At 30.3% G+C, this 13678-nt stretch overlaps 1 protein-coding gene across 1 annotated transcript; it reads left to right on the top strand.

Moving 5' to 3' along the window:
• Positions 1-74: 74 nt before the first annotated feature.
• LOC144851639 (selenoprotein N-like) lies at positions 75-8925 on the top strand. The gene is made up of 10 exons (XM_078709202.1): positions 75-468; positions 842-967; positions 1449-1783; positions 2523-2674; positions 3450-3550; positions 4628-4774; positions 5287-5392; positions 5705-5876; positions 7301-7411; positions 8282-8925. The coding sequence occupies exons 1-10, from the start codon at positions 163-165 to the stop codon at positions 8358-8360; spliced, it is 1635 nt and encodes a 544-aa protein (XP_078565328.1). The 5' UTR covers positions 75-162; the 3' UTR covers positions 8361-8925.
• The last annotated feature ends 4753 nt before the right edge of the window (positions 8926-13678 follow it).

The raw sequence follows: 13678 nt of genomic DNA, 5'->3' as shown, positions 1-13678 counted from the left end.
CAGTCGTCGTTCTGGATGGGCGAACTCAACTTAACCTTTGACCTTTATACGCCGTAAACATCAACAAAAGTGAGCAAAGAGGAAGTGCGCTAGTGAAACTTACTTACTTTTTAACTGTAAAATGTAGTATTTTATCAGTAAAGAGACTAACATTTCAGTGAAATGGTCAAATCAACGAATAAAGTAGACACTGATAAAGTGAACAAGGGAAAAAATGATACAGAAATTTCCCAAAAGCGTAGGCCAGGTTGTGGTTTATTTGTAGCCTGTTTAGTTGTGATCGTGGCAGTTTCGGTAGGGGTTTTCCTACGCGAAAGACACCGGCGAATGGTGGAAGAGATGGAGGAAATTTTCAGTACACACTTTGGTGACAATGCTTTACAAATGTTTAAATCGTTTGATCGCGATGGAGATGGGTACATTGATATATTTGAGTTTGAACCCATCATTGGCAGGCTTGTTGAAATGGTAAGAAGAGAGAAAACTTATTAATATTAAATAATTATTATTAATTAACGACAGTAGCGCATTTACAATCTATATTAGGCCTAAATAAACCCACACAACTATGAGTGAAGTCTATTAATACAGTTGACTGTGTCTATAGTCACTTCCTTACCTTGGATAGTAACTTGTATGTAAATTGATTAAACGATACTTTAACAATCTGCACAACTAAGCAAGAAAAGACTATACCACTGACCAGGCGGATCAAGGATTTAAACAAGTTAATCCTATATAGATTTCCTGTCATTGTCAAAAAGTGAGTGTGCGCCCCCCAGTGCTCCCCCTGGCTCAGCTCCTGAATGCGATAACCAATATAAATATGTAATTTCTACAGGAAGCAAATGAACCGTTTTCAATAGAAGAGGAGGAAGTGGATCCAAACGAAGAGGTGCTCACTATCCAATCTTTCTTTAAACCTTTACTTCAGGAAACTATGTCCAAACGTAAAGATTTACATTCTGTAAGTCTATATATTCATATTTGTAACTGTAAACATGATCTGATATTTTCAATGAATTTGAAATAAACCTAATGACAATGTTATATTAATATATTTATTTTGTATTACGGATTTTATTAATTTGTCAAAAATGTTTATGTTTGTATTTATTCCTTGTCTTCCCCCTACAAGACAGCAGAAATCCTATTAGAGGGACACCTTCAGGACCAAGCAAATAGTGTTCCCTTAATAGACTTGTCCCCTCAACAGGATTTGCGATAGTTTTAAAATTTACCCATTGCTTCTTGTTCATTTCACAAGAAAGTGTCCTGTTAATAGAGATTTCTCCTCAATACTATAAAATGAAAACATAAGAAATGAAAAAATCTTGGTGTGCGAGGCCCTTCTTTTCACCTCCAATTCCAAACAACATATGTCAATAGTTTGAGTTCATTAAATTTAAATTATGTGATTCATTGGCATTTGAAATTTGTTTTTGAAGATGAATGCAGATTCATTAATCGGCTTAAACAACTGGAAGGTTGCAGCAAAACCAATAGAAGGCTTTCCAGTGTCAAAGTTCAAAGCATTTCTACCAGATCAAGTTTTGCCAGTAGGAGAAGCATACACAGTGATTTCTTCAAACTTAAACATGTTAACTACACAGATATCAAGTAATCGTTTCTATCCCCCAAAAGTAAAAGGAAAAGAGGTGATCGTTTACAAGTTAATGTCAATGTTCCATGAAAAGCCATTTGTACGTTCAAGGTTTGCACCACAAGGGGCCGTAGCTCTTATCAGGGCCCAGAATGCTTTCTATGTTGATGTTGTCTTTAGGTATTTACTTTCATTTTACTGTATTTTTGTTTTATTTCTGTTTTATACAACACTTTCAGTATCACAGTACTGATTTTAAAAGATTTTTTTCCAATATTATACTGTAAGTTTAAGCTCCTAACGATTGTTACCATTTAACTTATTGTAAATGCATGTAAATTGTTTTTTTTTCTTGAACTGTTCCAAATAAATGTGAATGAAATGAAATGAGTGAGCTGTAGTGCGGTAGCCCAGGTTCTGCAATGCAAGAATGTGGCCAACTCAACTCTGTATTTTAAATATTGTAAACCCAGTTTAGAAACTACACTTTTGACACCTTGTTTAAAGATATTGTGATGGGAAATAGATTACACGGTTCTTGTCAGCCACCAACTTGCACAAACTTAGGCCTGCATAAAAAAAATGTTTTTTTCTTTCGAGAAAAACATACTAAGATTGGCAAACAATGAATGTTAAAGCGGTGAGCACTGAAAAGAAATAAATCAGATTTGTTTCAAAATTTAGAGAGGAAACTATGAGTGAAAGAAAGTGTCATTTCAATCCATTGTGTAGTTTTTAATATACAAATATTTAAACAAATAAATTAACCCAATGTATATATTATGAGGATATTGATTTTGCATTGTTTTGAAACTTTTGAGACATGTTGATAGTTTAGTTAGAAAAGACCTTGATTTCATTTAAAAAAAATAGTTATGTACATCCATTAAAATTGTTTTTATTTTCACATTTTTTTCAGAATACATGCCGAGTTTCAGTTAAATGTGCCTCCATCCAATCCATTTTGGTTTACACCCGCACAATTTACGGGCAACATCATAATGCGAAAAGATGCCACCCATGTCAGATCGTTTAATCTATATGTGCCAACAAATAAGAGCCTTAATGTTGGTAGGTCTTTCTTTTGTTGCGATTATAAGTTTCTTATGTGCTTGGTTTTTATTGGGATGCAACATAAATATCCCAAAGACTTTGGGCTGGCCTAATATGTCTGGTTTTACAGAAAGCCTGGTATTAGGAATGTGTTTTTAATGTTAAAAACGATTTTGGGACCTTTTGGACCTTAAGAAAAGTATGGTTTTGGGAAAGTCGACTGTATATACACGCAACAATAAACGCAACAGTGTATGAGTAAAGCAACAATGTATGAGCAACGCAAGTATTATGACATTGATCCATTGCGTCGTAATTTGTCCAATTACTTGTGGCAAGCTTACATCCTTGCGTTGAGTCCAAGCTAAAGTGATGCTGTGTTGTGTAACCAAAGTAAGGGTAATATACTGTAATAATATGTTGTCGCCAAGTGAGGTGCTGTATACTTAAATATATGTTTTTCAGTTTTGGTGATAATTATAGAAACATTTGTTTCCTTATATTGTAGTAGGTACAACCAATTGAGGAAATATTTATAATATGTATAGAGTGAATTGATTGGTGGAGTATTGAACTAGGTTAATCCTTAAAGAAAATATACTCTTACCAGCTTATTCTCCTAGTTTATCTATGCAATGTCAATTTGTGTAGTACAGTATCACAGGCAAGTTCATAAATACATTAACAAACACATGTGATATTGTTTTTACTCTAACATTAACCTAATTTCCTATATAGAATTGTAACATGTGACAATATCCCATAAATTTCCCAAGATATATCTTTTATGCAGATATGGAATGGTTGAATGGTCCAAGTGAGACCGAAAACATGGAAGTTGACATTGGCTTTATGCCACAGATGGAACTAAATGCAGATATGGCTTCAGAGCAGGTATTACGATTTTGGTTCTAGAATCACTTCCCTATACACTGTAAAACATTATTTACATTTCTGAAATTCAAACAAAAATTTAATACAATATTTGCTTACTTTCATAATGACTATGACAATCAGATAAGACATTGTAAATCATAACATTAATAGTATTAAATGACAAATTTTATACCCAATGATAAAACATAAACAGTACAAAAAGTCAGTGCAATATTTGCAGACTTTTATAATGACTATATGATAATCAGATAAGACATTATAAAGTACATCATCAATAGTATTTTAATGACAAATTTCCGACCAATGAAATAAACAAAAACAGTACTTTTTTTATCAACATGGTGGTATAAATAAATATAATAAAATTTTTATCTACTGAAAGTTGTGTTTTATGAACTGTTGAGTTTCTCTCAAATGATGTTAAAAAGTTTGGTAAAAGCACCAGATTCAGCTTAGAAACAAAACCTGCCATATCTTGAAATTAGACCCATTTTTTTTTAGCAAAATGTTATCCTAAAATTCTACATTGTTCACTATCTTTGTTCAAATTAGTGAACAGTATCAGGGTTTATTATATGATTGTCTCTGTGACTGAAACAGACGTCTAAGCAATATATTTCAATAGGGGATGTTAAACTGCATTTAATTTCTCTTTAATATATCATGATCAAGAAAGACACTGCCCACAACACTAAATTGACACCTAATGAAACTAAAATAAAAATGAACAAAGACTTTAAAACACAAAAATAGTAGAAGTGATATTAAAAGTTGGATAAACCTCATCACGGAATTAGCTGATGTGGGCATTTCGGAAACTAAGCCACCATGCATGATTGTATGAACTACATAGTGTAGATTAAAAAGCAATTTAAAGATGAGTGGTAAGCGAGAAAAAAAATTGAATCTATGTTCTTTTTTATGATCATTTCAAAACACGAAGCGGATGGGCGGTTGAGCAGAAAGCTTAGGACAGATACAGGTTCTATGTGGGGCAAGCATGCAGGTTTCCACTTACCGTTACCACTCCTCTGTTTAAATTGACTCTTCTGTTAACCCGGATTGCTATTTTAGATAACACTTTATGATGAGCAGGGAAACATCTTGAATCAGCCTGACCTGAGTCAGAAACAGCCGTTAGAAAAAATAATTTGGGATGAGGAGGTTACACAAGAAGAAGCTTTAAAAACATTAGAGGTTAAACTTTATCCATTTAAAAAGGTACAGTTCTTTTTTTAATGTTAAAGGTATAATGTCCCCTGAAAATGCAATTTTAATGTCACATAAGAATAGTTATTCATTTTGACCCCCCGCCCCCTGAAAACCTGTAATCTAAACGAAAAAATAGTCAAATTGTCTGTCAGACAATGAATTTTTGATAAAATGTAACCATTTTTGTATTTGTATAAGTAAAATCATTATTCTAGTTCTTTTTTACCTATAGAAGTGATTAACTTGATTTAAACTACTAAATAATCTTATAGTAGTAATAGTTTTATTAATCTTCATTTTTCATCATGTTGGAGGACAAAATACACCTCTATGAGTATGTAACGCTAAGCCCAACTTGGCTGGCCTAGGAAAAATGCAAATCAACATTCACAGAAAACTGTACAAAGAGTGGTCGGTATGGGGAGACTACACTTTACTTGATATGTACAAACCTTACAATGTACAACTCGACTTGGATTCTTGCAAGAAAATATGTTAATACACAAATTTGATCTGTTTAGGTTTCCTATTTTCCATTTGAAGAAGCATTTAGAAAAGCAGAAAGTGAAAAAAAACTTGTGCATTCACTGCTCTTGTGGGGAGCATTAGATGATCAATCCTGCTGAGGTATGAAATATAGTTACAAATATTGACTTTTAATCTTGTGGTGTCGGGCAAGGTATGGTCCCAAAATCAGCAAGGTAAAATGCACTACTGCTACAGTATATCAAATATGCACTGTTATACCAAAATCCTCGATTCAGAAATCTAACATCCTATGTGGCTATGTATTGGGCTGGTGAAATATTCACATGTTTAGCATATAAGAATGTTTTTTCTGCGTAAATCTATAGCAACTGTACACCACTGTAGCCCAGTGGAAAGAAAAATAATTGTTTGAAGCTCCTGTAATTGTTATATCATGTGTTTTATTTGTAGGTTCGGGGCGGACTCTTCGAGAGAGTGCTCTCGAGAGTTCGCCCGTACTGCAACTCCTTCAGGATAATTTCATTAGCTCTTGGTCGTTAGTTGATGAATTGAAGAATTTGCAGAAGAATGCTGCTGACCAGGCAGCTGGTCAATTTGCATCACTCTCTTTAGATGCTTACACGTAAGTATACTGACTAATAACAGTAGCATTCAATTCAAGTGTAGCACCAGTGAGGGAGAAGCTTTGCCACGCTTGTCCCAGAAGAAATTTCAAATTATATACAGTATACTGTAAATACTTGAATTTGGGTAACCACTAATGTAATTCATAGATAGGCCTACTGTATAGTGTACCATCACCATTACATTCCAAAATCCAAATATTTTTATTATTAACCTTAAGACAATAAATAAAATAGCGACTACAGTACTTACAATTGAACCAAGAAACACTGCAGTACTTTCACCTTCTTATCTCTTAGTGACAACTCCAGATATAGTAATACAAATCTGATTACAGTATTCCAGAGGTCTCATCTTGGAAAAATGAAATATCAGGAAACTTTAGTTAGCATTTACCAAACATAAAGGCAGTGTTTTCAAGTACTATGAAAATAATTACTATTAAAATTATAATTTGGCCTTAAATTATGGGAAACCCCTGACAAAACACAATAATTATGAACAAATCAACAACCCACACCACAAAAAGGACTGCTTCCAGTGTTTATAGGAAGTTGAGAACTCTGATGCTTAAAAAACCAGTCAACTCAGATCAAATATACCAGACACTTTCCAAGAATGGTGTATACAGATGTTGATTGTGTGTTTTGTAAATGGAACAGCCAACACATTTTTCATATTTAGTCAGACCTAAATTGTAAATTTATGCAGTATTAGGATTTGTTTTTGTATCTAAAACAATTCAAGAGAATTTGCACCTTTAGTAAGAGATGGAGAACTCCTGCAATTATTGGGAGATCTGGAAGTAGGATTTATCACTTTTAGTTAACCAAGGGCCCATAGTAGAACCTGATACACACCTTACAGACCTAGGTACAGTAAAACAAAGAAATCATATTCATATAATTAATAACTAACCAACAAAATAGTAAGTACTATTAGGAATACAGTACTTACCAAAGATATGCCTTTATCATCACGTTGCTAAACGGCACATAGTTCAGTGCATGAGCCTTTACATTAAGTATGCCAAGTCTGCTTTACATATACAATAATCTACATCCAGCAGTGATGGATGGTGGATAAACCGGAGTGGTTCTGTAACTTGCACAATTAAACCTTTACCTTTATATTATTTCTTTCTATCATTGATATTAACAATCATCAATGAGATGAATCCTGCTCAAATATAGCGATCGCAAAGTCATACAAAAAACTCAAAATGTTGATTAATTGAATTGAAAGTTTGGTTGGTTGGTTCTGGTGCTCAGTCAGTCAGTTCTCACTTTGCATCTATTTAGTGTCATTGGTGGATACGACCACTTAAAAAATGTAGTTTATCTAATAAATGGTTTGTCAATTGCTGAATTTTCTATTTTCAGTTGTTACCAACCATGATTTCTTTATTTATAATTCTTGTAGCTTTCCAGTAGAAATCTTGGTTCAGTTTCCAAATGGTACAGTTGTAAATCATATCAATGCTAATGATTTACTTGACAAAAGCAGTGGTGATTCAGAATCAAATATTCTAAGGTTAGTAAGAATTCTAGCAAGTTTTACAAATAATGTTGATACCATATATAACTATTTCAAACTTTGACACAATTGGACAATTGGGACCTTTTCTTCCTTCTTAATTCTTATAAATTACTAGGGAAATGTAATTTTACTCTTTCCTGAAATTACTTAAGACTTAATTAAATTCAAATAGTGTTAAAAGTTAAGCATTAGCATATTCTGTACACGTAATGGTTGTGATGCTTCCTTTTTAAAATAATGTTTAATACAAACTAAAGCACAAATTAAAAATATTGATACAAACAAATTGAACAACCTTACGAATATGATAAAAAAAACGGAGCTGATCCCCATTTCATATTCGTAACTACAAAACGAGTATAGTTTTTGATCTATTTTGCACATTTTGCATTTGAATCAGGAATGATTCATGACTATAATATAATTATAGATTTATTGAAAGTAATTTACTAAAGTATTTTACTAAAATGCCAGGTCAATTTTGACAAATAGCAGTTTTTTAAGTCCTCACTCTCTTTGATGTTACGCTAGGCCTAGGCAGCCAAGCAACACGTACGTACCACCTGCGCTTCGCTCAAATTTACGCAGTCATATTTTGGACGGCGCCCTCAATATTTCGTTGCCATGCGAAACAGATTTTTACTGGCTTACAAAAACGAATATGCGACGTATCCGTTTTTGTTATCGTATTCGTAGCGTTGCGAAACCTCCCTAATATACTAGTACTAGAACAGAGACTTGAATTAAGAATTTGTTTGATGTCAACTATGATCTTAAAAGAACAATGACAATAAATTTCTTTAAATGATTTTCTCGCAGCTGTTATTTCTATTCTTTTAATTTAATTTCTTTGTTTTTTTCCAGCATTTTTACAGACCCACTTACCAGTTCCTACGATAAATTTTTACGAGAAAGTCTTGCCAAAGCTGGGATGAGTTCATAAACGGCTTATTTATAATATTTTATTTTTTACCTTTTATAGTAATGTTTTAAGTAAATGTTTCATATACGGCAATAGTCATGGAACTGAATATTTGAATGACACAATTTTTGTACCATTTTCAAGCAAAACGCTTTTCAGACCAAAAAAATCAAAATAGTTTAGTCTTATTTTTTGTTATCTATGAACGAATTGTTTGGAAGAAGTTATTGCTGTACTTTCATCAAGTTAGTCGGGTTAGAATAGTTAACTTGTTATTACTTTGCTATGCTATTAGTTAATCAACATTCTAAACAGAACTATGTTTTGCTTGTTAAAAATCATGATTAATAATTAAAAAATTACAAAAATATCATAAAAACTATCATATAGTTTGAATATTAAGTAACAAGGAACCTTTTTATCTGATAGTTTTATGACGACTGTTTTTTAACGTATAATTTTATACAGAAAATAGTTTGATATTGTGACAAAAAGGTAAATAGCTTTCTTGTAAAATAATATTCTGCTATAGATTAACGCAAATTTGTATTTAAAAAGATTGCTATGTACTCTATTAGAAAACATACTATTAAAATAAATAAAATATTTTCATAGAAAAATACTTCTGATGTTTTATTTAAATAGACTTAAATATAAAATAATTATGGTTAATACTATTAAACTAAACTATATTTGAACTCATTGCAAGGAAGAAGAATGATATGTACAAAAACAACACAAGGGCAGAATTTAATATAATTGGTAAACTATATAATTTATAAATGCTGATGCAGGTTTCTTCTCGATTATCATAACACTGATCACACTGGTCTGCAACTAACAACTACATAGACAACCTCCTGGACATTCATTAAACTGAATGTGTGATTTCGCCAGGGGCTACCAAATTGGCAAAGTTGCTGAATTTAGTCTATGAGTCTAGTCCAGCACGATTATGTTTTAAATTTACCATTATTAATTAATTATAAAATGGGGCATTCCACAGTATTTGGTCCGTGGGTTTAAAAATTTCATTTACTGATTTTGATGTAACTTTTGGCCATTTCTCAAAGTAGACATGTTGAAGTTTATTAAATAACATTTTTTTTATTTTTCTGATATTGATTTTTTAAGTTATTGAATATTAAATATGAAAAAGTCATATTTGGCGTTACGGACGGGACATTTTTAATCCTATTTATTTCATAAACTATGCATCTTAATATTGTTTTTTCAACAGATATAACAGTATAATTTATGTCTCAATAATACATAATCAAGTATTTAATTTAAATTTTTTTGTTTATTAATTTCATACATCCATTTTAAATTCATAAATGTCCCGTCCGCGACGTTTTAGGCGGTTTTTTGTAATGATGCAAAAATCTTGATATTTCATTTTCTCCTCCTGAGGACTATATCTCATTATATTATGAACAAATTTTTTGAAAATTTTAGATTTTGATGAAAATATCATATTTCAAAAATATATTGTTACAGACGGGACATTTTTGTTACGGACGGGACGTATCATTTAAATCCTACTTATTTCACAAACCATGCATCTTTTAAATATTTTTTTGCCAGATATAGTTACTCTATGTCCCTATTGTACATATTCAAGCATTTTATAACACATATTTTGTTTATTAAATTTCATATGTACATTTCAAAATTCATAATTGTCCCATCCGCAAAATTTTAATAGTAGTTTTATGGTGTTTTTTACATTTCAGTTAAAAGTATTGATACCACAATTTAATATTTTGTTTTCTCCTTTTAAAACTATATGCAATACATTATAAACAAATATTTTGAAACTTTTGGTGAAAATATCATATTCAAAAATATATGGATGACATTTTTCGTAGGCACGGGACAGACATTTTTGTTAAGGACGGCACATATCATTTAAATCCTTTTTATTTCATAATAAAACCATGCATCTTGTTAACATTTTTGCCCATAAATATACTGCAGTTACTTTTTTTTAAAGTAAGCTCCAATTATTCATAATAAAGTATTTTATTAAAATTGTTTATTAATTTCATACTTGCATTTCAAAATTCATAATTGTTACTTCTGAGACATTTCGATTGGGGGTTTTTCCTCACTTGTGTTTATTGAAGTAATGGCTTTAAAATTGTTATTTAATTCCTAATTTTAAATCTTAATTTTCAACTCCTAAGGATATTAAATTGCAATAGATTTAAACAAGTTTTTTAAAACTTGTATTTTTTTATTAAAAAAACATTACCATCAAAATTTATTGAATGTTACGGATGGGACATTTTTTTTATGGATGTGATGACAATATTGTAAGAATTAAAAAGTGTTTTTGTACTGTAGGCTGAAAAGTACTGTACAAAGGTGTTAACTGTTTATTAATCACAAAACATTGTGGTCTGTATTTAAAATAACAATCCACAAAAGAACAATACCTAAATCCAAAACAACATGACCAGTATGAATGGGAGTATTGGGTGCGGTCATCGCTTTGTAGATTTCATTCTTTGGTGAATTTGCAACCAAGAACCTTTTATAAATAAATCAGATACTAAATAGTTAAGTTAAGTTGTCCTGTCCGCGACGTTAGAAATGTCCCGTCCGTAACAACATATAAATCATATTTATTAATAAATTTTCAGTTCAATTTTTATAATTAACATTCAGTTATCTAAAACAACTATCTGGCAACATAATAATACAAAACAAATTTTAAAATCTCTTTTAAATGAGGAGAAATATTACAATACGTAAACCTTCTCAAAAGTCATGTCCATTTGCCGTCCCATCCGCGACGCATACAATTTTCATAATAAAATTTTTTTTGTACAGTCTTTTTTCTTTTTTTGACTTTCATAATAAACATTGGCCATATATGTATACATTTATTCTACTTTGAATCTTGTATTCTTTTTTATTTCTAAAATATGTCTAGTTATATTCTCAAAAATGTCCCGTCCGTAACAAAAAAATACTGTGGAATGCCCCAAATAATAAAACCTGATGGTTATATTGTAATGATTTTGATGTAACTTTTGGCCATTTCTCAAAGTAGACATGTTGAAGTTTATTAAATAACATTTTTTTTATTTTTCTGATATTGATTTTTTAAGTTATTGAATATTAAATATGAAAAAGTCATATTTGGCGTTACGGACGGGACATTTTTAATCCTATTTATTTCATAAACTATGCATCTTAATATTGTTTTTTCAACAGATATAACAGTATAATTTATGTCTCAATAATACATAATCAAGTATTTAATTTAAATTTTTTTTTTTATTAATTTCATACATCCATTTTAAATTCATAAATGTCCCGTCCGCGACGTTTTAGGCGGTTTTTTGTAATGATGCAAAAATCTTGATATTTCATTTTCTCCTCCTGAGGACTATATCTCATTATATTATGAACAAATTTTTTGAAAATTTTAGATTTTGATGAAAATATCATATTTCAAAAATATATTGTTACAGACGGGACATTTTTGTTACGGACGGGACGTATCATTTAAATCCTACTTATTTCACAAACCATGCATCTTTTAAATATTTTTTTGCCAGATATAGTTACTCTATGTCCCTATTGTACATATTCAAGCATTTTATAACACATATTTTGTTTATTAAATTTCATATGTACATTTCAAAATTCATAATTGTCCCATCCGCAAAATTTTAATAGTAGTTTTATGGTGTTTTTTACATTTCAGTTAAAAGTATTGATACCACAATTTAATATTTTGTTTTCTCCTTTTAAAACTATATGCAATACATTATAAACAAATATTTTGAAACTTTTGGTGAAAATATCATATTCAAAAATATATGGATGACATTTTTCGTAGGCACGGGACAGACATTTTTGTTAAGGACGGCACATATCATTTAAATCCTTTTTATTTCATAATAAAACCATGCATCTTGTTAACATTTTTGCCCATAAATATACTGCAGTTACTTTTTTTTAAAGTAAGCTCCAATTATTCATAATAAAGTATTTTATTAAAATTGTTTATTAATTTCATACTTGCATTTCAAAATTCATAATTGTTACTTCTGAGACATTTCGATTGGGGGTTTTTCCTCACTTGTGTTTATTGAAGTAATGGCTTTAAAATTGTTATTTAATTCCTAATTTTAAATCTTAATTTTCAACTCCTAAGGATATTAAATTGCAATAGATTTAAACAAGTTTTTTAAAACTTGTATTTTTTTATTAAAAAAACATTACCATCAAAATTTATTGAATGTTACGGATGGGACATTTTTTTTATGGATGTGATGACAATATTGTAAGAATTAAAAAGTGTTTTTGTACTGTAGGCTGAAAAGTACTGTACAAAGGTGTTAACTGTTTATTAATCACAAAACATTGTGGTCTGTATTTAAAATAACAATCCACAAAAGAACAATACCTAAATCCAAAACAACATGACCAGTATGAATGGGAGTATTGGGTGCGGTCATCGCTTTGTAGATTTCATTCTTTGGTGAATTTGCAACCAAGAACCTTTTATAAATAAATCAGATACTAAATAATTAAGATTGAATTTTAATAGAAGTAGGCCTACAGTTATTAAATCCAAGCAAGGATAGAAGGAAATTTCAGATGCAACTTGGATCCACTAACAAATTCAGACATCAAACGCCAACGCCAATTTTTAAAGATTCGCCTTAAATGTGTTAATATCTTGAAGTCTTGTTTAATATGCCAAGCATAACTTTTATATTAGTGTAAATAAATATTTTGATAACATTTTACAATATTGCTTCTCGTTATAACTCTTCGAATAATTAATTTTATAAATAATATTTCATATTTATGAATTTTAATATTTTCACTTGACATAAACTTTTAAACAGTGTTTCAAAGGTTGAATTATATTTTGATTTGTAAATAAAAGATTACATTGATGTTAAAAACTTATTTTTAAATTTTTTTAATAGCAAAATTATACAATTTTTTAACGTGGACAAAGTTGTCCTGTCCGCGACGTTAGAAATGTCCCGTCCGTAACAACATATAAATCATATTTATTAATAAATTTTCAGTTCAATTTTTATAATTAACATTCAGTTATCTAAAACAACTATCTGGCAACATAATAATACAAAACAAATTTTAAAATCTCTTTTAAATGAGGAGAAATATTACAATACGTAAACCTTCTCAAAAGTCATGTCCATTTGCCGTCCCATCCGCGACGCATACAATTTTCATAATAAAATTGTTTTTTGTACAGTCTTTTTTCTTTTTTTGACTTTCATAATAAACATTGGCCATATATGTATACATTTATTCTACTTTGAATCTTGTATTCTTTTTTA

The sequence above is a fragment of the Antedon bifida genome, chromosome 9 (genome assembly GCF_963402885.1).
Source record: "Antedon bifida chromosome 9, ecAntBifi1.1, whole genome shotgun sequence".
NCBI lineage: Eukaryota > Metazoa > Echinodermata > Crinoidea > Comatulida > Antedonidae > Antedon > Antedon bifida.
Note: the sequence above shows the minus strand (reverse complement) of the source record. Positions and strands in the feature narration are given on the sequence as shown.